At 40.7% G+C, this 26,342-nt stretch overlaps 2 protein-coding genes across 3 annotated transcripts in view; one reads left to right on the forward strand and one right to left on the reverse strand.

The window, feature by feature from the left end:
• Positions 1–26,342, forward strand: part of PRKN (parkin RBR E3 ubiquitin protein ligase) — a 1,310,068-nt gene that overhangs the window by 580,001 nt on the left and 703,725 nt on the right. The gene's annotated exons all lie outside the window — the stretch shown is intronic.
• Positions 20,419–20,962, reverse strand: LOC122901054 (60S ribosomal protein L21-like). The gene has a single exon (XM_044240390.1). It carries the CDS (start codon positions 20,960–20,962, stop codon positions 20,447–20,449), a length of 516 nt encoding a protein of 171 aa, XP_044096325.1. The 3' UTR covers positions 20,419–20,446.

A 26,342-nucleotide genomic window follows, 5' to 3' on the forward strand; every position in this document is an offset into this window, starting at 1 on the left:
TAGTGTTCCTCAAAAGAACACTCCATTTGTATTTTAGTAAAATAATCAGTGTAACTTAGTCATCATGTATCTCTGACCTTAGGCAGTGTCTCTTTTTAAATTTATGTTTATTTTAAAAAATTTATTTGAGGGGAGGCAGGGGTGGGCGGGCAGAGGCAAAGGGAGAGGATCTCCAGCAGACTCCATGCGAGTGTGGAGCCCGACACGGGGTTCGATGCCAGGTCCCTGAGATCATGACCTGAGCTGAAACCAGGAGTCCGGCACTAGCTGACTGAGCCACCCAGCCACCCCTAGGCAGTGTTTCCTAGGTCTATGCTTTTCATCTTATAGATAGAACTAAATTCTTACTCTATATGAATAAAAAATTGCTCTGAAATTAATTATTATGTCCTTTCAGGATGCTTCTATCCTCATAACTTTTGCATGATCTCCCCTTCCCCCTCTGCCTCTTAAAGTGGGACTGGCTGGGCACACATTAGCCTGTGTTCATTGGTTATGGTTCATGGCGAATTTTGTAGGCGAACACTGTGTGTTTCCTAAAGTAGAATTCCTTTGTAATTTTTAAAATAGTCTCAGGCATAAAATATCACATTATAAAATGCCATTAATTCAGTTTTCTTGTGGCTGCCCAGTTGTCTTATGTGAGACTTCTATGGACTAGAGGAGAAGAGGAAGAAAATCCCTTTTCATCTCAACCTCGTCTCTTCCACCCGAAGCTATTTTAAGAAAGGGCCTGGGAAGCGGAGAAGCTGCAAATATGGAGCAAGAGACTGGCATATGTTTAAATCATATGTTTCTAAAGTTTGACTGAGCATGAAATTTCGTTTTATAAGAAGGTGCCCTTGGGAACGGAGGGATGGAATGCCCCGCACCTGTCAGTCTGATAGCAGCCAAGCCTTGAGACGAACCCTCGGCCAGCTGGGCTGCTGACTGTGCAGCCCGAAGACACTCCGATTCAGCTCTGAGTGGGAATGGTGCATCCCGCTTCCTGAGCCTTCCAGAAGAGGCAGCAGAAAGTTCTGCTCACCTCCTCAGTCTTCCGCGCCAGCGCCCGCCGATCTCATGGCGCGCTCTTGGGTCCCTTCCTTCGTCTCCGCGTTGACTTTAGGATCGCCCCTGCTCTCTGACTCCTTCACTCAGATCTCCACTGGTGCCTTTCCTAAGCTTTGCCAATTTCTCTCACTTTTCTGAGAAACTCGATTACATTAGCCATACCGCACAGTCTTGGGGGACGTCGGGGTGCTTTGTAGAGTGTTCAACAACCACACACGGAGGTTCAGTATGGCTTGACTCACTCCATATGATGTGGGGGAGAATAAGCAGAACTGGACAGCTCCCTTAAAGTAGATAAATAATTCCCAGTTTCCAGTTTGCATCAAGCCCGAGCTGAGCAGAGTTGCTGGAACATTTCCTCCCTTCCTGGTACCTGAACCACAGGAGCATTTTACCTTGAAAAAGGCTGGCAGGCAAAACTCAAACTCATTTTAGTCTTTCTTCACATCATTTGAATGATTTAGATGTTAATGAGCCTTTGTAAAGGCAGGGCCCGAATGTAATTGTGCTAGATTTATCCTTTGCTGGTGCAGGGTCTGTTGCGAAAGCCGTGCTGTGCTGCATTTTTCTGGAGTGTATCTTTTTCAAAATAACACCTTTGATGTTCTTTTCACCTGAAATGAATACTGCCGGGGGCTCTGTGCTCTGGAGCATGCCTACAATAACAAAGCCTTGTGTGTGGGGACCCGATGAAGAGTTTGCCCTCAGGAAAGAGTTTACACTCTCAAGCTCTTGAGACAGCATATAAATCAAGAGTGAGCACAGCAGAAACTGGAAAGCACTCCCACCCCCCCCCACTGCATTCACATACTTTAATTCACGTTAAAAACATTTTGACAGTGCCTACAAAGGATAAATGTGTCTATTTCACAAGCACTCCCCCTTGAGTCGTGGGGCTGTGATGGTTCCTTTTCACGGTCATCATCCATCAGGCATTTAAAAAAAATACCTAACTGTTTCTGAACTTAGTGACATATTTATTTTCTGAGATGGACACTGCCATTGCGATTGAGTCTGGGTGGCATTGGAAATATCACCAAGAAGTGAGTCTGTTAATTCCCCATCGGATCTCACTGAGTCAAGGAATCTGCATCTCAGGAGGGAGACTCTAGAAACGTTCTACGTTGGAGATGAGGATTCTTCTATTCCTGTGATAAAACGTATGGGTATAGAGTATGTATAATGTATAATGCTTTCCCAACACAAAGCATGCATTCTCAGTGAGTTTACTCAGTCAGCTCCAGGCACTCATGTGCCTCTGGGGCTTTCTAGAATCCTGCCTCCCTGTACTTGCCCTAGCAAGACCCTGCTTTCCTGCGGGGGTGCCTTTACCTTCTGTACGTGGTGCCCGCGGCTGATTGCAGACACCTGTCCTGTTACTAGAGAGTTAAACAGCCCCAGCCTAAGGGTCAGGTTATCTCTGAGTTCCTGCCCCCAGCGTCCAAACTACCTGACCCTAAAGATTTGGGTTCCTACTTAACACCTACTTAACTGCACTCACCTCCTGTCTTCAAGGCAGTCATTTTGCCTCTAACTGCACAGGATAGTAATCTTCCTGATTTCCTTCCTGATTTGACTTTGAAAAATACTGAGTCCTATACTTTATTTTACAAATAAAATAAATCCTCTTTTATAAAGCCCAGCTAGGAAGTTCTGTCTGGCCTATGCACTACTTTGACCTTGAGGGTGTAAAATAATAATGGATCGCCTTACTGGGGAGATGGTTTGAACAGAGACTGATGTAAAGTCACAGAAAATGTCAGGCACGGGAGCATGGTTTCAGCTTCAGATGCCATTTCTCTCCATTTCTTTATAACTAAATCTTGGTGTCTTATGCATGAACGAAGAAGCAGGATCTTTCTGTCTTGGAAATGCTTTCACCCTGGTCACACACATCGCAACCTCACTGGTTAACATACTCAGACCTGAGGTCATCTAAAATGGGGGCCAATTTCTGTCTTGGCAGGAAGTGTGAGAGGAGGCCCCATTGCATGTTATCTCTGCTTCTCAATCCACACCCCTTATTGATGGAACTCTGACTCAGATCTCAGAACCTCCCGAGTTCCTGACTGTTGGCCTATCTCAGACCTCTACCACCCATAAGCCTTTGGCTTTTCATAGGGAATGAAAGGGACATTATAGACTTGAAAGTGTATGCCACATTACAGTTCCCCTTGGGTCTTTGGCTAGGTGTTACTCCTTTCTTTCAGGCCTCTTACTACATTTCAAATATGTGGTAACTGATTTTGTTTTGTTTTGTTTTGTTTTTGTTTTTGTTTTCATCATAGCATAGGTCACCTTGAGTTTTACTTATTTTTTGTACTAACTTCATAAGATCCTTATAAGGATTCAATGGAGTAGTACATGTGAATTAGGTAAGATACCAATAAGGCCGCTATTATAAGAGACCTCAGCAAACCCATTGCATCATCTTGAGAGAAGTTTTGTTTTCTCACCTGTACCCATTCTGGGGAGCTGGTCTAAAGGGTGTGTAGCATTTCAGTTGTGTCAGGGTCCTCGGTATCTTCATTCTTGACTCAATGTCATACCTAGTCATTGTCCTCATATACGTGATCATATGTGATGCCAAGTCTGTGTTCCAGGTAAGGGGAGGAAGAGAGAAGAAGATAGGATGTTTCTGCTCATATCCTTTTGGTCAGACCCTAGGCAGATGGCCACATCTAGCTGTAAGATGAGAGAGAAGGGAAATGTAGGCTCTAAGTAGACTGTCATGTATCCAGCTAACACCAATATTACTAAAGTAGGAAAGAATGTTCTTGGGACAATTTCTTCTTGCTAAAGCATGGAGTGTGCTTAAAAGACAGAAATTATTAACAGCTGTGGCCATAAGTAATTCCATTACAACTGTGAGTGTTCATGATTTTGAGCCCCTGAGAACCAAGCTTACTCTGGACATAACCAACCGCCCCTTTCCATGATGAAAACCCATTCGATGAATTCTATAGAATCATTTGATCCTGTCACAGGAGGAGAAGTATTGTTTCATGTCTCAATTTGGAAGTGTTGAACGAGGGGTTTCATAAAAGAACTGAGCCCTAGCATCCTGGGCTCTCCAATGATGAATTCACACTCTCCAATTAGTCTAGAATGGTAATAGTTATGTACCATCCCAGGGCAAGTTGAGAAAAATAAGCATTTGCATAACTTTCTTTGTTGTGTGGTTCAGATGAGGAACCCTAGCTGAGAAAGGCAATGTCTGGGGAACTAGGATTTGAGTCACACACAAGTTCTGCATCAGAATGGTTCCTATGTTATAGCTTCTTTTCCTTTCAAGCATGTAGACTTGGAACTCCAAATGGTAGTAAACTTAGAAGTCACCAGTCTCCATAGAGCTACCTCACATGGGGCAAACTCACCAGATTCCTTTGTTTAAAACTGGAACGTCAGTTGATTAGAGTAAGAACCAAAAGAACTCAGGGAGAAGATATTTGTTTGCTAATCAACACATATTCTCTACTTTTAATCAGTGTTTTGGGGCAGCTCAATTTTTACCCAGTGGTTATTCTCGATGTAGAATCTACAAGAGTAGTTAGTTGGGTCATGCTAAGGAGTGATGTTGTCAAAACCATGACACCCTGAGACAGCTGACTGTCCGTTGTCATTAAATGGTCCTCCAGGCTGGTACCCCTTTGTGTCCACAGCAGTCTTGTCTTTGGGTAGTGTCAGGGACAAATCACTTAATTTTGCCTTTTTATAATTCTCTGTTTTGTTAGTCAAGACTATTATCCTACTCTGTTATCAATAAAGTATTTCTTCAGACATATCCAATACATTTTCCTTGATTGAAAGTCTTTTAGTTAAAATTATAACCTGGTAATGTCTCTCTAAGTGACAGATTATAACTGTATATGAGATCATCACAAATGATCTCTGGTTATCCCTAGTTTCATTCTTTAGAGTATGACTTTAAAATTGGGTTTATAAGCACCCTGCTCTTTCCCTTACAATACCAACTACTCCTTAACACAAGAACTTGATGTGGTCTTAAAAAGACTACTTTGTTTGATCAAGGAAAAAATAATGCTATTCTCTAAATCCACAAGAAACATGAAGTTGTATTTAGTTGGGCATCTGGAATAGTGAGAGGAGTTTATTATATTTGATTTCTTTACGATGATAACCACATTGGTCTTACACCGTTGCCGTTCCCTGTTCTGTGCTGGATGGCCTATAAGTTCTCTGTGTTTGTTTGCTTAGGGGGAAGGAACTATGTCAATATAAAATCAACTGAAGGGAGCAAATGGTAATAGCCAACATAGAAATGGTATTATTCTGTGTCTTTTTTAGAAAGAAAAAAAAGCATATTAACTAAGCATTTATTTTCAGTTTTGTTATATGATAAACAAAAGGGAGGGGTTGAGGGGTTTCTTAATATAAAATATCCAACACACATGAAAAAACCTGGAGGTTACAAAAAATAAGTATACAAGAATATAAACTGAGGTGTTGTATGTTAGTTAGGTGTTTCTAGCTCCATAGAATAGCAGGTTTGTTCATATCATGTAACAAGTTCAGAGACAGGGAAGGGAGACTCCAAGGTTGAATAACTACATTGCTCAAACCTGTCATCATGGCCCAGTCTGTCTGTCTCTATATTCTGCTGTCTTCCCTTGTGATAGCTGGTTGGCTACATGGATGCTACATACAAAAAGAGACAGCCCATCCCTATGTGTACATACTCCCGGGCACATTAGACTTAGAACAAAATGTCAAGGTAGTCCTCAGCTGGAGAGGGGAAAAAAAAAAAAGTTTCCCCAGACTGTGGATCACCATGTGAGGAAATACGTATTATTTTAGTCCATATATACTTACCCTAAATCAGGAATTGTCTTTGTCTGTTTGAACAACGGCAGGAACTGTTGACATCTAGGTCATTGTTAGACAGCTAAATGCTTAGAGCAGCATAATTCAAGGCTGTATGTTTACATATATCAAAGGTATTTTGAAGGTTGTGTTGCCCGTCATCAGAACAAGAGTTCAATTTCCTTAATAAATTGCTTTGAAGTGAATACCTTCGCTCCAGGAAGACAACCGGGACTTTTCCCCCATTGGAAATTTAATCTGATCTCTCTCCTAATTAGTGATTAAAAACAAATGACCAAGGGGAGTTAGATGAAAAAGCCTGAATACTTGATTAAGTCCTGAGAACTAAAAATGATGAGTTGGTACTATGCGAACTTATCTCTTAAAGTGTTAGTCCTTTTCTGCTTATCTGCATAGTTTCACTCAATTGTAGCCTTAAGTCTTATTGAAAAACAGAACAAATGGGTTCCTTCCCCAAAGCCAGTCAGTGTTTATTGCCCACCACATAATATTTATTTACAAGGTTGGATGCCACGAATAATAGAAATATGGCCAAGTATGAGCCAAACCCTAAGATCACACTGTGACGCAGTCACTTTCGCCCTTGGAGTCTAGGCTAACATGACCGTCTTGGAGGGCAAAAGCATTTCAAGCTGACCTAGATGTTGTGTTTGAGATGCCCATAGCCAAGTAGGATGAATATATGTAAACAGCCTAGCTGCTGTTGACTTAAAAAAAAAAAAATGGTTTGGTTCCAATAAAATGAAAGCCTAGGAAGGCATTTATCCCAGCAGCAAATGTACTAAAAACAAATTATATAAAAAGAATAGTCTAACCATTATTTAGCAGTAAAACAAAAATTCATACAGAATTTGATTTTGGGGTATGTTTGTTTTGGCTTTACCTTCAATGTCTCTCCAATAACAAATAACAAATACTATTTGAAACTCAAATTTAACTGATTCACCTTTATTTTATTTGGCATTTTTTCTTGAGGAGGGTGTCAAGATTGAAGGGCAAATATTCTAGGTGTTGAGGACCTCTAATTAAAGAAAACATCAGTTAGTGGGATGGACCTAAAAAGTATTCAGGATGTAAAATTAACAGAAATTGGTAATTGGTAAATGTTAATGGGTAAAAGTGAATGGTTAGGATTCTAGTTGAGGAGACTAGGTAGATGGTTGTTTTACTCATCATACTTCTCTCCCTTTTATCTTTTTTATCTGTATAATCTTTTTGAGTAAGCTCATTTACTAATTATTGTCCTTTAACACCTTGAACTAGCAGTGTGATGCAATTAGGTGTGTATCCCTGAAATCAGAATGCTGGGGGTCATTTCTCAGCACTGCCATTTACTGGGTGACCCAAGGGGAGCTGCCCAAGCTCTTTGGTTCTTTGGTTGTTTATCTGCTATGTTTTTTTTTAAAAATACTGGAAATATATAAGCAAAATTAATTACCACTCCTGCCATAACTTCTGTTTTCACTTTTTATCTGTGGTTTCTAATTTTTATAATGCATATACATATCACCATTTAATGAAAAATTTTGAGACTACTGATATTCTTTGATTGAGTTAAAATAACCATTTTAGACTATTTTTAACAAAACATGCTGGAACAACTAGACGTCTGTATGTGTAAAAAAAAAAAAGCTTTCATCCATACCTTGCACTATACATAAATATTAACTCAGAATGTATTATAAGCTTAAATGTAAAACCTAAAAGTATAAAACTTTGAGAAGAAAGTATAGGACAGTATTTTTGTCCTGTATTTTCCAAATATATATATTTGGAATATATGTCCTATAAATGTCCAAATATTATGTGGTGGGTACCTAGTTTAGGTAGAGATGACAAAAAGCACAATCCATTAAAAGAAAAAAAAATTAGGGGCGCCTGGGTGGCTCAGTTGGTTGGAAGACTGCCTTCGGCTCAGGTCATGATCCTGGAGTCCCGGGATCAAGTCCTACATCGGGCTCCCAGCTCCATGAGGAGTCTGCTTCTCCCTCTGACTTTCTCCTCGCTCATGTTCTCTCTCGCTGTCTCTCTCTCAAATAAATAAATAAAATCTTTAAAAAAAAATAAAAGAAATAAAAGAAAAAAATTATAGATAAATTAGACACCATCAAAATTAATAACTATTGTACAAGAGTAAGAGCATGAAAAAGATAAGCTATAGGCTGAGAGAAAATATTCACAAATCACATATGATAAATCAATTTTATCCAGAATATATGATGAACTCTCAAGACAAAAATTAGAAAAAGATTCAATAAATTCATTTAAAAACAGACAAAAGATTTTAATAGGCACCTCACCAAAGATGCAAAGATGGAAAGTGAGCACTAAGATACTCGACATCATTAGTCAGTAGCAAATTAAAACTGCAATGAAGTTCATCACACATCTATTAGAATGGCAATCACAACAACAGCTACAACAATATCAAACAACAGACAAGCGTGTGGAGCAAGTGGAACCATCAGCAGGAATGCAGAGAGCGGCGTGCTCACCTCGTGACCCCATGTAATCACTTCTAGGTTTTTACCAAGGGTCATCAAAACCTATGTTCACATAAAAACCTATGCACTAATGTTTAAAGCAGCCTTATTCATAAAGAAAGAAACAGAATAGAAAAGAGCCCGGATGTCTTTCAACTGGCCACGGGATAAACAAACCGTGGTACGGGGTTCCGTGTCAGGGAAGACTCGCAGTAATAAAAGGGAATGGATTATTGATGTGACAGAGATCACTTGCACATGTGAAACAAGCCTCTACATGTGAAACAAGCTGGAGTCAAAAGTCTATGTAATATATGAAAGGCAAGACTACAGGGACGATAAACAGGTCCGTGGTCACCAAAGACTGGCAGGGGGGATGACCTGGTGACATAGGGGTGCAGGGGAGTTGGGGTATTGTTGGAATTGTTCACGACTTGGCTTTGGTGGTAATTACGCAGCTGTATTCACTTGCCAAAATGTGCAAAACTGTAACCTGAAAATAAATCTTACCTTAAATAAACTGTACCTTAATGAAAAAATGGAAAAACGAATTACTTTACAAGTGAAGTTTTTAATCAGTGGTATTGTTATTCAGATTAAATTCATCAGAGGTAAAGGGAAAAGGGACAAGGTGACATGATGTAACGTGAATAAAGAACTTATTGGCCAAAATAGATTGAGAGAAAGAATATAGGAGCTTGGAATATTCAAATGGAGAAGAGCTGTCCCTTCTGCATACTAATAGTGCATACCTTATTGCTCTAACATTTATTTAATCTTTATTTGTTTTATAAATATTTGATGTATCTGTTTCCCCAATGGCATAATTTCCTGAGGGTGGGAACTAAATCTTACATCTTTGTAATTTTGTACACAATTACATTTTTTTCAATAAGAAATATTTTTTTTAAGTTATCGCTATTACATGATGGTATGCAGTTCTTTGACTTCTAGGGTTGATTCCAGTGGTCTGTCTGAAAGACCCATCTCTTCCAACTTACATCTTCTCCTACATTTCCATTTATAATACTCCTGAGACTTTCTCTTAGTCTAATATACTGTACTACCTTTTTTTTTTTAAGATTTTTATTTATTTATTTGACAGACAGAGATCACAAGTAGGCAGAGAGGCAGGCAGAAAGAGAGAGGGAAGCAGGCTTCCTGCTGAGTAGAGAGCTCCAGGTGGGGCTTGATCCCAAGACCCTGAGATCATGACCTGGGCCAAAGGCAGAGGCTTTAACCCACTGAGCCACCCAGGCTCCCCTGTACCACCCTTTTTTGAACTAAGCTTGAGTACAACTCTATATTGTGCCAGCCCAGGTGGTATGATTTGGGAGGTATTGGTTTTGTTCCCGTGGAGCTCAGAACAAGCTGAATTCAACTAAAACAACTTGGTCACTAGTGTAGTATGAGAAGCATGAATGTGATTCATGAAACTGAAAAAAAAAAAAAAAAATGGTACCTAACTCAGCCTGCGTTGTATGCGTAGACATTAAAAACAAAACAAACAGACTAGGTAATCTTTGCAGTTTTGAAGAATGAGCTAGGGTTATTTATACTAAAAAACTAGTGACAAAAGGTCATGAGAAACAGGCAGCAGAAGTAGTTTTCAACAGAGCATGAACACCAGAGAAGATGTGTGTTTATTAATATGGGACACTAGAAGTGGTGCAGCATAGCGGAAGCCTCAATTTAGTGAAGGGATCTAGAGAAGCAAAAGAAGGTAGAAGTCATACAGTAAAACTATGCCATGGAGGTCGAACTGGCAGAGCTTGGAGACTGAATTTGGGGCCTAATGGGTAGGTGGTAGCGTTGTGGTCAGGGGAGCGTCCTGAACGCACGTCTCCCACCCACTCTTACTCTTCCTGCAAGTCTTATCTTGGTGCTCTTCCTTGTGAGAAACCAGGGAATGTTGATTCATTTCACAGGACCCTGTCATGAACCGCTGTGTGCTGGGGAGTGGTTTCGGCACGGGTGAGCAAAGTGAAGTAGGTACCAGCCTTGTTATCAAGGAACTTAATAAACTCATGGATTGAATGAGGGAGACATACAGGAGAGAACTTGTACGTAGCGGTTGAGATCAGTTCTGGGCCAGATATAACCAGGGTGAGAAGAGAAGAAAATCATAGGGTGTCTTAGGTGGGGATTCCAGTGAAAGCCATTCTGAGGAAACACCACGTAACAGGACACTTGAGGGAACGGGCGGCGCATGTCAGCAGCGGGAAGGGAAATGGGAAGGATTGGAAAAGGAAAGAGGCCACAGTTAGGTGCACTGCAAGGATTCATTGACCAAATTAGTAAAAAAAGTATATACATGAAAAATAAGATTTACATTATGCACCACATATGATAAAAACACATTGAAATACTTTTAGAAAGAAGACTCATTGAAATTACATTTTAAAAGGATACATTCCATCAAAAGCTGATGTATATGATAGTCCTCATTTGGGGGAAGTGGAGACGGAATGTATTAACCATGGAGTGAAGAGAACTCCTGATTGAATCCAAGCCATGGGATCTTTGAAGTCATGGTCAGAAGTTCTAAGAAAAAGAGAACCTCTTTGTGGTCTAAATTATTTGCTGGGGAATAGTCAAGAGAGCCTGGCGTTTGCCTCTGGTTCTACCCCCTATTAAGTATGTGTCCTTGGGCAAGTTACTTAATCATGCCTCAGCTTTCTAAGATGGGGAGTTGAGCTAGGAAGTTTCAAGTGAAGGGTAAATGAGTTAACTAAACTGGTTCATGTTTATAAAAAAACCCAGCAGATAGTATGTGCTAACAAGTGTTTATTATTATTATTTTATAGTTGTTGTTATTATTATTATTATTATTGTAAATGGGCCAGCAAAATGAAATCTGTGAGAATGGTTCTAGTGTGGTGCCCATGAGAATGGTCGCTGTCACTGTGTTGTATGACAGGAAGTCTCACCTTACCAAGGCTTATGTTTAGGGTTGGTGGCCCAAGTGAGGCATTAGCTTTCAGCTTATTCCAAGATAAAAGTTTTCCCAGTTTCAGCAATCAGACAGAACTACCAAATATGTATGAAATACATAAACTCTGAGAACGATGGTGCATATTCCACCAATGCTGGACCTCCTCACCCCCACTGCCCCCAGGCACGTTACAGGTCACATCCCACTATCCGTGCGTCCCTTCCCGCAGACACAGTGATGAAGCCAGTGTCGCTATAGCAGGTTCTTATAGGCTTGAGCACAAGAAAACTGGACCCCATGACCTTCTGAGAGCTGCTTTCAGTCCTGTCTGCAACTTTGGTGAATAAGTTCTGCCTCCTTTCCTTCTCTCAAGGATAGTGTAAGAATTGCTTAGTGCTGCAAAGTATGTTGAACACCTCTACAAAGTGCTCTTTTGTTATTGCCTTACATTTGATAACTTGCCAGTCTCTTGAAAGATGGAATCACGAATATTAAAATCCAGCCTGCATAGTTTATGTTGTTTTATCATGATGAGAGAATAATAATTTATTGGAGATTTGTGCTTTTCTAAAAGTTGCCTCTAAGGTTCTCTCTCAGGGCACTTTGTCAACCTCATGCAAAGTGTGGACAGTAAAAGAATCAAGACAGGATTTGACATCTCCGCCCTGAGAAACAGTGTGCAAAACCCAGCGCCATTACCAGCTTCTCCTTCCCCTCTTAAGATTAAATTGCTTTTAGACAAATTAAATGGAGAAGACTATGTAGATTTCTTTAAATGAGCCAGATAAGTTGTATAATGTCTTAGTCAATCAAATATGCTATCCATTTTGTACTAAATTATATATTTTTGAGCCCAGTGACTAATACCAGTTTGGTTCAGAAGCATCTAAAATTATTCATGCCTCTGAGTGCTTTTTTCCATGAGCTCTCTCTGTCTGGAATGGTGGCAGCCCCTCCCTTTACTCCGACTTGATTGAAAGCCTTCTCATGTTTCAAGACTCAATCCAGACTTCACCCCCTCTAAGAACCTACACAAATAGAACAAACGATTTTCTCCTGGGCCACCTTATTATACTCTGTGCTACTTCTTGCATGACATGTACTCATGCTTTTCTGCCAATAATTATTAGCATTCTTATTTTCTTTCGATGTATCCTGTTTGCCCTTGATGTCTGGTTCACATGGTTGCTTGCATCAAGAATTGCATTCAGCTACTGGGAACATGGACCAAAAATTATAGTGACTGAAATAGCATCAAGTGTATTTTTCTTTGCAATAGAAGTTTGGTGGGAGGTAGTCCAAGGATGATATATATCACCACTGACATCAAGGATCTGGTTTCTCTCCTTTCTGCATCATTGCCCTTAGTGCTTGCTTATAGTCTCAAGGTCACCTCTTGGTCTGAGAGGTTTTATGGAACATCATCCATCAAGTCCATAACTACAGATGTGAAGAGGAAAAGGGAATGGCAGACAGAGTTTCCCTCAGCTGTCTTCATCCTTTGTATTTTAGGAATCTATAGACCTGAAACTCTAAACTTTTGCTTATATTTCACTGCACAGAAATTAGTCTGCTATTCCTCCTAGCTGCAAGGGAAGCTAGGAAGTATAGTGTTGGGGGTGGGTCTCTTACCACCTCAAATATTTTATAGCTCACTAAGAAAGAAGAAGAAAATGTGTAATTGTGAGACCACTCACTAGCAGACAGACACAGCGTTCAGGAATTCTCACACATGTAACATGTATAAAGGACATCTCCTAGAACCATTGGCTGTTTATGAGGACCAGCACAGCAAATCATCTTTACCAGTTCATACACGAAATTAGGAATTCATGGAGGGGCGGGAGGCCTAAAGGGCTGCTTGGGAATATTAATGATGTTTATTGCCTCAGTTCATAACTACATTTTTATATTTCTAGTAGTTTACTCAGACTAAGATTATTTATTATGCTTATTTACCTGTTCCCAGCTTCCTGTCTATATAATGGGGACAATGATAGAATCTACCACAAAGGTTGCTGCTGTGAGGAGAATAATTCATAGTAATATACAGCGTCTAGAATGTTTTCAGACACATAGTAGGTGCTTATTGAATTTTACCTCTTTACTCCAGGAGCGACATTTATGACCATTAACCTGCACTGGAAACTGACCCAGTTTCAGTTACTGTGGACAATGTTCTACAAGTATTAACAAACAAAAACCTCAAAACTGCCTTTTGGGGTCCGTGTTCCTATTCTTGTGGCATAAATGAAAAAGCCAAGGAATGAGAATGGCCGTTTCCTTACTGGACACATAGTGTTTACTACATTCTCGCCACAGTTCCGAGTCCTGCATGAACGTTGGCGGGTTTGCTCCTTACCACAAGCCTGGAGTGGAGGGACAGTGTTCATCCCCATGTTCAGATGAGGGAGCGAAGACAGAGTTGCTCGCTCACCGGACCGCAGCCGCGCCGTCTAGTGCGTGCAGACGGGGGGCATCCGGGAGGTCTGACCACGAGATCCCTGCTCTTCCTGCCCCAGAGGTGCCAGGACTAACACCCAGGCTTCCCCAGCACTGTTACCTGAGTGTCTGCATTTAACCACCACGCCAGCCCTTAGCATGCATCTTCCTCTTTTCTCTGTGTATTTCCTAACTGGCTATTCTGCTTTTCACGTGCTTTGGTGCATTTCAAATTTACTGAAATTTTATATCTGGGCCTTGTGAACTAAAATCACTAAAGAAGTTGACACATGTGTATTGGTGTATGTGGCCATGTGTTTGTGTCCTCTTGGTTAAACCGATGGTTTAAATCAATCAAAAATAGTCGGACTAACAGCTTCAGTGTCCTGCATCACAGAGCGCACTTCTGGTTTAGTTATCATCTCGTCTGAGCACACTGTTTTCAGACCAGAAAACACACAAGTAATCTTAGGTAGATTGACTCTTCTTCGACCCTGGATAGAGAAAGAGTATACTTCCGTCTATTGGGGTGGTTGCTGGTAGGTTCTTTTTTCCAGTTCTTCTTGTATATTAGCTGTCTCCCCCTCCCTGCCCCAGGCAGCATCCTCTTTGGCTCCCCCTGCTTCCTCATAATATACTACATTATTTATAGAAGATAAAGCATATAGCAATGTCATACATTTATTTGAAAGTAATCTGGATGCTTTTCAAATTTCTCTGTTACTGATATTGATTGACACAGGGATCTTACACCTACTGCTTCCAAGCCAAACACATTTTACTTATTTCATTTTTGTGGCATATTTTAAAATAATCAATAAAACAAAAGGTGTTGAAGTTCAATTGGTTAATTTGAATGCTAATTGAACATTAAGACGAGTAAACACACTTAGAGCGTTTCGTGAATAACTTAAATGCCAAGCGCACGTTTGAACGATTCCAAATGCGTCTCATTAGATCTTCCAAAACCCATCGAGAAGTAAAACATTAAGAAGATTTGATTTGATTTTGAAGGTTCAGAGGTATACTTTCAAGTCTGGAGATTTTGTACCCGCTCTAGCTTTAAAAGAACAAACTCACAAAACTTACAATTTTAAACACATATTTCAAGTGATTTTTTGAAAAGTTGCATAGAAGTCAGACTTTGCAGAAATATGGACGGACTTGTTTGATTCAAAACAGTCACAATATCATATATAACCTTACAAGATGCCTGAGCTACTACTCTTAAAAAAATTAATGTAATATAGGCTTTTGTTTGGAAAAATCCAATTTTTATAATAGTAAATATTGCTGACACATCCGTCTGCATGTGCTGGACTGAATTGCTTTCTTTTGTGCAACTGGGGAGGGAGATCCTTTTGTACTGGTTTGAGGTTGTTTGGCAACCCTCACAGATGTGACTGTTGTGTGTTTCCTCTGGTGGCATTGTTTTGTGTGAAAGAAGACAAGGAACCAACCAAAATGACACTGTTCCTTTTTTGAAAGAAACCTGGAAACGCAAAGAGCTTCTCTATTCTGAACTAGATACACACGCACACACACATACACACACACACAGACTGCTTTATTTTTCAGTTGTCACGATTGTTTTTTTTTTTTTTTCCTTTTTTCTGCTGTACTGCACCACGCGTCTCTGGAGCCAAGCACAATTTATATTGCCAAGACAGATGCTATAAAATGAAGCTCAACATGGCAGGCATTGAAAGAGTTCTGTGTTTGCAGATGATTACCTGTCATAATATGTTTCTTGATTTCTTTTTTTTTTCCTAAATTATCATGGAAAACACAAGGTTAGAAAGAAAATTGCAGTTCTTAGCCTTAGAAATTATAATTTTAACCAGGAAGCTAGAAGGGAGGTGATGAATTTTGCAGAGCAAGAACTGAATCAAAATGAAATCCCAAACTAGATGTTCAAAATCATATTAACAAGGACAATGCTTATATTCTAATATCTAATCCTGTTGTATTAATCTTTTCACAAAATTAATGACTTAAAATCATTCAACCACCTGACACTTCTCAGAAAAGAGTTTGCAAAGGCCTTTTCAATAAATGAAGGAATCCGTTTCAATAAACAAAGGTGACATTAACTTATTGTCATCAGTGTAATGGACACGTCTCTGTTTGGATTTATCTATTTAGTAACATATACTCAGAGCGCTGGCAGATGCGTCGTGTTGGCGCCCACTCACGGTAGGCCTGCAGGTGCTTTTTCGCCTCTGGGTGGGCCACTAAGTAGCAAATGATACTGTTTAAAAATGATTAATGAAGATGATGAGGTGCTGCAAACAAACTTTAACAGTTCATGGAACAGGCGATCTCCTTCAAAGCACTACAATGCAGGGAGGCAAGAAGCTTTTCCACGATTGAGAATAAAAGAACGAGGGGGGCTCCTGGGTGGCTCAGTGGGTTAAGCCTCTGCCTTCAGCTCAGGTCATGATCTCAGGGTCCTGGGATCAAGCCCCGCATCGGGCTGTCTGCTCAGTAGGGAGCCTGCTTCCTCCTCCTTCTCTGCCTATTTGTGATCTCTCTCTGTCAAATAAATTAAAAATCTCAAAAAAAAAAAAAAATAAGAGTAAAGGAACAAGGAAGAGACAAATAGAAAATTCCTGATTGATGGGGGCTCTATGGTCAGCCCGTGCATCTGGGAGTGCCTTGACTGAACATATGGTGTTTCGGGTCCAGTGGGGCATCAACAGGGATGTGGAAGTTAACTGGGCTTCCGTATGCTAACATGGCACCAGGGCTGGAGCGAGTCCATCTTGGGTCTAGAAAGTTCTTTCTTTCTCTCTTTCTTTTTTTTCTTTAAGATTTTATTTATTTATTTGAGAGAGATAGTAGGAGAAAGTATGAGTAGGGGTAGGGACAGAGAGAGAGAGAAGCAGACTCCCCTTCTGAGCAGGTAGCCTGATAATTGGGTTTGATCCTAGGCCTCCAGGATCATGACCTTAACTGAAGGCAGACGCTTAACCAACTGAGCCTCCCAGGTGCCCCTAGAAAGTTATTTCAACAGTACCTAGAAATAGTTTATATTCTTTCTGTGAATGGATCTAAGGACTTTTTGCACCTTAACTAATGTCCTCTGACATACGTATACATATGAATATTCCACTGCACATTCAAGGTAATCTGTCTATGCAGCTCACTTCTCTCTGCGATTCTGCCCTGCAAAAGTTTAGCCTCCCTGAACTTGACTTTCTTTCTTTCTTTTAAGATTTTATTTATTTGAGAAAGAGAGAGAGAGAGAGAGATGACAAGTAGGCTGAGCAGCTGGCAGAGAGAAAGAGGGAAGCAGTCTCCCTGCTGAGCAGAGAGCCTGATGTGGGGCTTGATCCCAGGACTCTGAGATCATGACCTAAGCCAAAGGCAGAGGCTTAACCCACTGAGCCACCTAGATGCCCCTGAACTTGACTTTCTATTTCATCAATGTATTGAGATTCCAAGGTTTTGTTTAGCTTCTCTTCCCTGTGCTGTGGTCTCAGGCCCTACAGGTGCACTGAATTGGGCCAAATCTTTGTTTGTGTCCCTTCTTTCTGGGATCACAGTCCTGCACTATGTGTGGCTCAGTGTTAGGAGCTGTTATTTCTTGAGGTTTGTGGCTTCCTGTGATCAGGCAATGCCCACAGCAGCTCATCCTTCAAGTAGGGAATTGAAAGTGTCAGGTATAGGTTTAGGCATTTCACCTGGTTTATATGATCTCCACAGTTATTCTATGATTTAAATACTCATATTCTCTTTATTTTGTAAATAAGGACACTGAACAGTTCATGGAACAGGCGATCTCCTTCAAAGCACTACAATGCAGGGCTCCTGGGTGGATGAGAAAACTTGAGTAACTTTCCTGAGATCCTTAATCTGTTAAATGACAAGCCAAGAATCTGGCTGTATTTGTTTGATTCCAAAGTCTGTGCAACATAATATTCTTATAATATATCAGCCGGATTTCCAAACTAATTAGAAATAAAGTCATTCACGGAAGCCTGGGTGGCTCAGTTGGTTAAGCGTCCAATTTTTGATTTCTGCTCAAGTCATGATCTCAGGGTCATGCGGTAGAGCCCCATGTGGGACTCTGCGCTTAGTGGAGAATCTGCTGGAGATTGTGTCTCTCCTCTACCCCTTTCCACACACTGCGTGCTCACTCGCTCTCAAATGAATAAATACATCTTTAAAAAGTAATAAAATCATTCATTTAAAAAAAGCTCACTGGAAGCTGAGGCTTTTAAAATGATTGTCCTTTGACAGCCATGTTACTATATTTTTCTTGAGGTAAATTAATTTTGGCTTTAAAAATCTCATCGAAAAAGAAGCACTGATAGAAAAAAATATTTTCTAACCATTCTCACCCTCTCCTCTGTACCCACTTGCTTAATAAAATTGTATTTAATTATTTTTCAATTGTAATCTACTTATGTACACAGTAGATATTTTAATAAGTGTTGACCTAATTCTTTTCTTTTGAAATTATGTGTTAGTACATGAAATGACCTCCACCATATTTTACAACCAGGAAAAGAGCTGTAAACAGTCTGTTCAAGTTCTTGCTTTGTGACTTGGAATTCATTCTCTAAAGTAATGAGTGTTTAAATGACTTGCGATTTTCCTGCTAGGGATTCCTGTAGTTAAAGCTAAAGTCAGCAATTCAACTGATCATGATGGCAAAACTGACAGTGATGGCGGCAAAGGTCCCCCTTTACTAAGCGCTTCACCAACGTCATCCTGTGTCCCCTTCTCAGCAGGCCAGAGAGGTACGGTCCTCATTTTACCAGTGAGAAAACTTATGCCTAGGGAGGTTAATTAACTTCCCCAATTAATTAGCTTTTCCAGAATTACATAGCTGAGAAATTCCAGAGTCCAAATATAAACCTATAACTAATGGCTCAAAAACAAAAACATATTTCTCAGTACTGTCATATTTCTACAAAGTAAATAAATGAGCTGGCATTTACACAAGGCAGAATTCAGTAACCCAGGTTGATGCAAAAGAATTGAAAAAAAAAGAATAATTATAAAAATGTATTACAACTTGCTAGATTCTATCTCAACAGATAATATGCACCCATCATATGACTCCTACTAAACAGGAAGTAGAGATTCCGACTGCATGTTCACATCCCTCGGTGTAATACTAGATAGCAGATAATTATATAACATATATTATGTAACATACAATGATGTATTAACCTACACTTGAAATAGTTTGATTATGTTTTCATCATCTGGAAGATAGCAATCTCTCCTAGGGACAGTCACTTACTGAGGACCCAATTTGCTAAGCAAATTGTCTTTATCTACTTAATGGCTATTTTTAGGTCATATCTTAGTCTTTTCCACATGCAGCATAAAGATTAGTTGAAGAAATCAGGGAAGACCAGGTCAGTTATAACAGGAAGTAGAATGTGTTTCTGTCCTGAAACATATATGGCCGGTGTTGTGGGGATTCGGAACTGAAGGTGGACAGCTGTTGGGATTGGACAAGGTTTCAGGGAGGAGGTCCATCTGGTCGGGCTTTGATATCATGGTTGGAATTTGAGTGATTTTGCAGAATGTGAGTATATTACCTCCCACCTTGTAGTTGGCCTTAGGTGATCCCAATGAGAGTTTCAATTAGATCTTCAAAAAGATTATTTTCATGTTCCAGAGAATCCCTTTTGTTAGACCAGAGATGCCACTGAAGGGGCCTGGCCATCCTCCTTCCCCTGCCCCTCCATGATTTCTGCCTTATACTTCTCCTACCAGCCTGTGGCTGATGCCTCCACGTCCCCGGCTGCAGTGCTCAGTTACACACACCGGCACTGCACAGGGACAAGAATCAGGGTAGGGGGAGACACATTCTCCGCACTCCAGAAGCCTTTGCTAAGGAAACGCTCTAGCTCCAGCTTTAGTTAGACTTTTTTTTTCCTTTTTTTAACTTTGAACCTCAGTGAATTATTATTATTATCATTTTTTAAGATTTTATTTATTTATTTGACAGACAGAGATCACAAGTCGGCAGAGAGGCAGGCAGAGAGAGAGGAGGAAGCAGGCTTCCCACCAAGCAGAGAGCCTGACGTGGGGCTCGATCCCAGGACCCTGAGATCATGACCCGAGCCGAAAGCAGAGGCTTAACCCACTGAGCCACCCAGACACCCCTGTTATTATTAAGATTGTATTTATTTATGTGAGAGAAAGAGCACAAGAGAGAGCTAGCTAGCATGGGGGGGGGGGGATGGGTGGAGCAGAGCATGAGGGAGAACAGACCCTCTACAGAGCCGGGAGCCAGATGCGGCCTTGACCCAGGACCCTAGGATCATAATCTGAGCTGAAGACAGACGCTTAACCAACTGAGCCACCAAGGTGGCTTTCACGAATTATTTTAAAAGGATCTTTATTATTATTAAAGAGTGTTTTTTTGTTCTTTTTATTATCTCAGTCTGTGGGCATAAGTATATATTAGTTTAATATAGGAAGTAAGTGTGCCCCTTCTAACTCTAATAGCTAGGATCTAACTTAAGAGTTTGATTTCTCAGAACCTAGACTGACTTTTTTTTTTTTTTTTAAATTAGGACAATTTGTAATAAAAGTAGAACCTATTCTGGTACATTATGTCAATAAATTTTTGTTATTCCTAAAAATATAATATACTTCAAGAAGTAGATAGAACTTCTTTTTTTTTTTTTTTTGAGGTTTTTTATTTTCTTTTTATTTATCATGCCATGAATTCATAGGGAATGGGTTCCAGCAGTTCAGGCTCTTTTCCATTGGTTCTCACAAAATGTGCTTCTCTGGGTGGAGCAGGCTGACGCTTCAGCTGAACCCAAGTACCTTTCTCTTTGGCTTCCTTCTTTTTCTGATCATTTTCCTTTACACGCTTCAGGAAGCTATCTCGGCTCTTTGAATGTTTAATATGCTCAATGCGGACATTAATTCTCTTGGCAAGAATCTTGCCCTTTACTTGTTTGTTTACAACAATACCAACAGCATGCTGAGTAACATTGTAGACTCTTCCAGTTTTGCCATGGTAACATTTGTGGGGCATTCCCTTTTGAACAGTGCCCATTCCCTTGATGTCCACAATATCACCTTTCTTGTAGATTCGCATGTATGTGGCCAAAGGAACAACTCCATGTTTTCTAAAAGGCCTAGAGAACTTCTTTATGCAAAAATGCAAAGCTGCCGACAGGGCATGAGTCAGGTAGGATAATTGCAAGTTATTTGTGTGCATTAACAGTATGTTTCTGTCATAACCACACACAGGCACTTCTTAGTATAGGTAGTAGCAATAAAACTGAGTCATCATAGTTTCGGTATGAACATTTTCTTACTAAAACTAAGAGATTTTTGCATGTGGAAGCAATTCTATTGGAATGAGGCTCTAATCTTTCGTGCTCAGCAGTATCGGGTCGTTACTGTAATTCCTTACCAGCAGAAGGAGCGGGCACTTACTCTTTCTTGCTGGTACTCCCTGCTTCCATCAAAACCTTTTTCCAATCAATGCTCAATGCTGCTGTCACCCTTCCCTTTCACCTGTGGCTTTGATCTCATAGCCGCTTTCACTCTAAAAAGAAGCAAATCCAAATCCTAACTCCGCTTCAAAGCCTTTAACTAGCTTGTCCAAGATTTTTCAGCTTTTTTTCTGCCTTCATTTATTCCTCCCAGACAACCTAGTTAATTGAGTTGCATGTTTTTGAGGTGTCTGGGTCCAGTCACCCCACTCTGTCTTCTGAAACTTCCGGCTGCCCACTAACCCAACACCAAAGTATCCTGTGCTCGAATCTGGTCAGTGCTTGAAGCTCTCACAAATCCATGCCTTGGAAAACAAACCCAAAAAATGAGGCTACCGAACTAATGAGGGGTTTGGAGATTTTTTTTTCCCTTAATCCACATCCTAGTATTCCCTTTGCTATTTGAAATCTAATCTGGCCTTATTTAGACATAAGGTAAAAATAACTGCGTGGTCATTGTGTATACGTGTTCCAATGGACCAGATTTCCTTCTTAGAATCCAGTGGAGCACTGCCAATCCCGGTGCTGTCTTGGGCAAGCCTGTTCCTCTTGCAAACTCTTTTTCCCCCACATGTAAAGTGGTGATAATATCTACTTATGAACTTTTGGTTATTATCCTATGATTATTTCATAGGATAACCCTACACTGGATCCTCTCCATCGACACATGAACTTGCCGTGAGATCTCCCAAGTTACAAACTATTTTAGTAAACAACTTTCTATGATTTCTTGACACTGACCATCTCCTACCTAATTTCTCTCTGGCTTAGGAAACTAGAACTGTGAAAAACTGTCCTGACTCACTGTATCTCTTTCTTTACCTGCCATTCTCGTCAGACTTTCACTCCTACTGCCATTCTCAAGACCTCCAGCAAGCCTCACGTCTCCAGATGAAAGGGCTATTTTCTTGCATGACTTCTGGGACACCCAAGTCTTCTGAATGCCCCCTTATCTCATGAGCCACTGCATTTCACTTGTCTCTACTGACCTCATCTCATCTTTCTGACCTTGGAACTGAGTACCAGTTTCCAGTCTTAGAGCTTTTTGCCTGTTGTTGCCCATTTTTAAGAAATGTCGTCCAGGGGTGTCTGGGTCCTCAGTTGGTTAAGCAGCTGCCTTCAGCTCAGGTCATGATCCCAGGGTTCTGGGATCGAGTCCCACATTGGGTTCCCTACTCAGCAGAGAGCCCGTTTCTCCCTCTCCCTCTGCCTGCCTCTCTGCCTACTTGTGTTCTACCTGTTTGTCAAGTAAATAAATAAAATCTACCACGATACATCGGCAACTACAGAATTGCCATCCCCAGCTCTGTGTCTCTCCCTGACTCTGACTTCACATGTTCATATGCCCTCTGGACGCATAGCAGAGTGGGAAGAAGGCATCTCAACTATTTCTGTCCAAAACAAAACTCTTAAGTATTTGTGCCAAGCCCGCCTTTCCCACAAGAGGCCATTATCTCAGTGCCTAGCACTGCTGTTCACTCAGTAGCGGCCAAGGACAAACATCTTGGAATCGTGTCTTCTCCTGCTTTTTCACCTAATCTCGTCTAATCCATCTCCACGTTTTGCCAAGCATCTCTCAGACTGAATCTGGTCACTTCCCACATCCTCACCTCTACCCTCTGGTCAAAATCACCATCATCCATCACACTCTTGATGCAGTAGCCTCTTAACTGGTCTTTTGTTCTACTCTGAAATTTCCTCAGCTTATTCTTCGCACAGGTGAGCAGAGCGACCCTTCTCAAGCTGCATCCCACGCGTGTGAGTGAATGCCTGCTCGTCACGCTGAGAACACAATTCCAGGTCCTAACTCTGTATGGCCCACGGCGCTCTACTGACGTGACCTGCAGCTCTCCCTCTAAGCACGTGTTCTGCCACCTTCCCCTCTCTCATCGTGCTCCAGCCAAATGGACTTCTAGATTGTTCTTTGATCACTATCCCTGGGCTGCTGCCTCTCGACCTTTGCAGTTTCTGTCCTTTCTTCCTGGCATGCTTTCATTCATTCAGCTCAGCTCAACTGTCATCTCCTTTAACATGATTGCCCTGCCACCCTTTTTAACATACCATCCACAGCTCTGTTTTATTTTTGCCCAGGGCACTTCATTGTGCCCACGCTGTCAGAGGTAGGTATGCCCTAGCCCTCCGCTACCGTATCCAGTCCTGTGATCTTGAACTTGGAACCATCTCTCATATCAGTCCCTCCTTCCCCATTTCCACATTGGTGGTCACTGATTTCTATTTGGGATATTAGTCAGGATTCTCTAAGGAAATAGAACCAAACCAATAGGGAGGTGTGTGTGTGTGTGTGTGTGTAGAGATAGGTTATGAGGACTTGACTCCTGTGATGATGGGGACTGAGAAGTCCTAGGATCTGCCATCTGCAAGCTGGAAATTCAGAAAATCCAGTGGTGCAATTCTAGTTTGAGTCCAAGGGCTTGAGAACCAAAGAAGCTGATGGTGTTAATCCCAGTCCAAGGGCAGGAGAAGATGATGTGCACAAGCAGGCGGGAAGTAAAAAGGGTGAATTCCTCCTTCCTCTACCTTTTTGTTCTCTTCAGGTCCTCAAGGGTTTGGTGACGCCCATCCGGTTGGAGGAGGGACAACCTGCTTTACCACATGTACAGATTCCAACACTGATGTCATACAGAAACACCACACAGACTCACTGAAATGATGTTAAATCTGGACCTTTGGCCCAGTCACATTTGCATATAAAAGTAACTGAGTTGACACATTAGCTGACCATTCACCTCATTTGAGTAACTATTAGTAGATGCCACACTCTTTAGTACTTTTGGTACACAACCTCATTATTACTGCATTTCCCTGGTGTTCATTACAAATACCTCACAAATAGCCCATGTTAGGTAAGATAGTTGTTTTGCCCATCTTCCAGATAGAAAATGGTGCCTCAGACAAGATAATGTATACATTCAAGCTCTTGCAGATTATGAGGAAAAGGGTCTAGATATAGAGTAGTTTATAGGATAGCTTGCTGCCACTCACATCCACCTTGCTGAAGCTTTGAGGCGAAGTGCTGGTCATTTTATTCATCATATTCTTATTTAACATCTACTAAGTATCAGGCATCATAGACACTGGGGACATGCGGTGTGTAAATTGTGCCTGTATTTTGACTCTTCAGCTAGCTCTAGTTCCTAAATCAAGCCAGTCCACAGTCGGACACCAGCCTGCCTTTCCAGTCTGGCTTCTCACTGGCTCACCTCAGCTCCCATCAGCGGGACTGGTCCCTTTGAGCGTCATTGGGTTCCTGCTGCATAAGATGCTCTTTGCCCTTCTCTGTGTGTCCACTGCTCCTCATCATCAAGGCTTAGCTCAAATCTGGGTCTTTGATAAACAAACCCAGCCTTGTATAGTGTTTATCCTATGAGCTGTGCCAGCTTGTTATCTGTGAGTTTTTTGTCATCAGTTACCTCATTACAAATCAGAAATGCTGGGCTGCATTCTTCTCTCTCCAGCTGGTCTATGATGTTGCTGAGGGTAGAGATCACGGCTCACCCATCCTTGCCAACGCCACCCCAAACAAGTGCCTGTAGACAATAGGTTCTCCCCACTATCTCTTGGGTGTACAGAAGAATTTACAGATCTTTTAAAATTAGCCTTTGTCTTTAGGTCTTTGTTGGAAGATCAGCAGTGAAAAAAAAATCTCCTGAGATTTTCATATGCAAAATATATTAAATATCTTTTGGAAAAAGTCAGTTTATCTCTAAATCACAGCATATATTTGCACTTACTGGCTTTTTAAAATTAAAATAATCATTTTGCCCTCCAGGTAGCAAGAAAGTAGCCCAAGGGATTGCAGAATTTACAGACACAGAGTAAGATTTATAGACATACTATTTCATTCTTGGGTCTTATTTCAGCTGTTACCCAAATAGCTTTGTTAATTCAGTTCCAATCCCCTTCCACATCTATAGCAGTCCTAAGGGAAATTGAGTTACTAATATAAACTAAGATAATAAATGTTGCTTTTCATCATACACCACATTTTTACAGAAGCCTAGAAATGTTTGCTATGAAACAATGTGAAAGCAAAAACATTTATATAGCTAAAATTCACTTGGCCATTATTGCATTTCTGTATATTCCGGTTGGTATTTTAGATGTTATTTGCTTTGCAAATGTGTTATCTTTCTCATTGAGGCTGTTGCTCCTCTGACTGTGGTTTACAGTATGTAATAATGTGTAAAAGTTCCTGTGTATATAGTGCCTCGTACCTCATGCATTCCCAATAAATGATTATTGAGTTGATCCTGTAAGTTTCTCTAGAGGTCCCGTGTTCAAGAGTTTGCCATGGTTGTGACCACTGCCTCATAGTCAATGCCACAAAGCTATGACGCAGAAATCATTGTCCATGAAATGTAATTTTCAGGACAGATATGAGCCTAGGCACTTAGAGATGGTTTTCATATAATATTTTTAGAATACTATGACAAAGATATTATTGTCTTCATTTCAGAGATGGAAAAGTTTAAGTTCAGGAAGATAAATACATTTTGTCCTTATATCACACAACAAGCTAAGTGGTAAATCAAGGATTCCTATTTTAATCTTCCTGGCTCTGAAGTTTGAATTCTATTCAGTGTGTGTTGTGTGGCTTCCTTGAATGATGGTGTAGTAATCATAGACCGGGCAGTGCCGTTATTTTACATCACTGCTTGACCCCCGTTCAGGTCAAGACCCACCTTCCCGGGCAGGGATGAAATTCAACATATTTATCAACTGGTTGGTCATCGGCAATCAGAGTGGACACCACAGCCTCTCAGAACGGGCCCTGGCCATTACTGACGTTCTGACCATGGCCAGTCACACTCATTCACTGTTGGTCCAGAACCGAGAGTGCAAGACTTTGAAATGGTGTGCAAAATGACGTGCCTGTGTATATGTACATTTTCTTTTCTGTAAAGTAATTTGATTTCATCAGATTCTCACAGAGATTTTTGACCTCTAAAAATTAAAAGCTTCTGTTGGGTAGTGAGTGAACAAGATTAATTGCTTTGACAAAAATAACAAGATATTAAAAAAAAACAACAAGATGTTTATATTTAGAGAACATTATGAAGCAAAAGAGAACTTATGAGG

The sequence above is a fragment of the Neovison vison genome, chromosome 1, assembly GCF_020171115.1.
Source record: "Neovison vison isolate M4711 chromosome 1, ASM_NN_V1, whole genome shotgun sequence".
NCBI lineage: Eukaryota > Metazoa > Chordata > Mammalia > Carnivora > Mustelidae > Neogale > Neogale vison.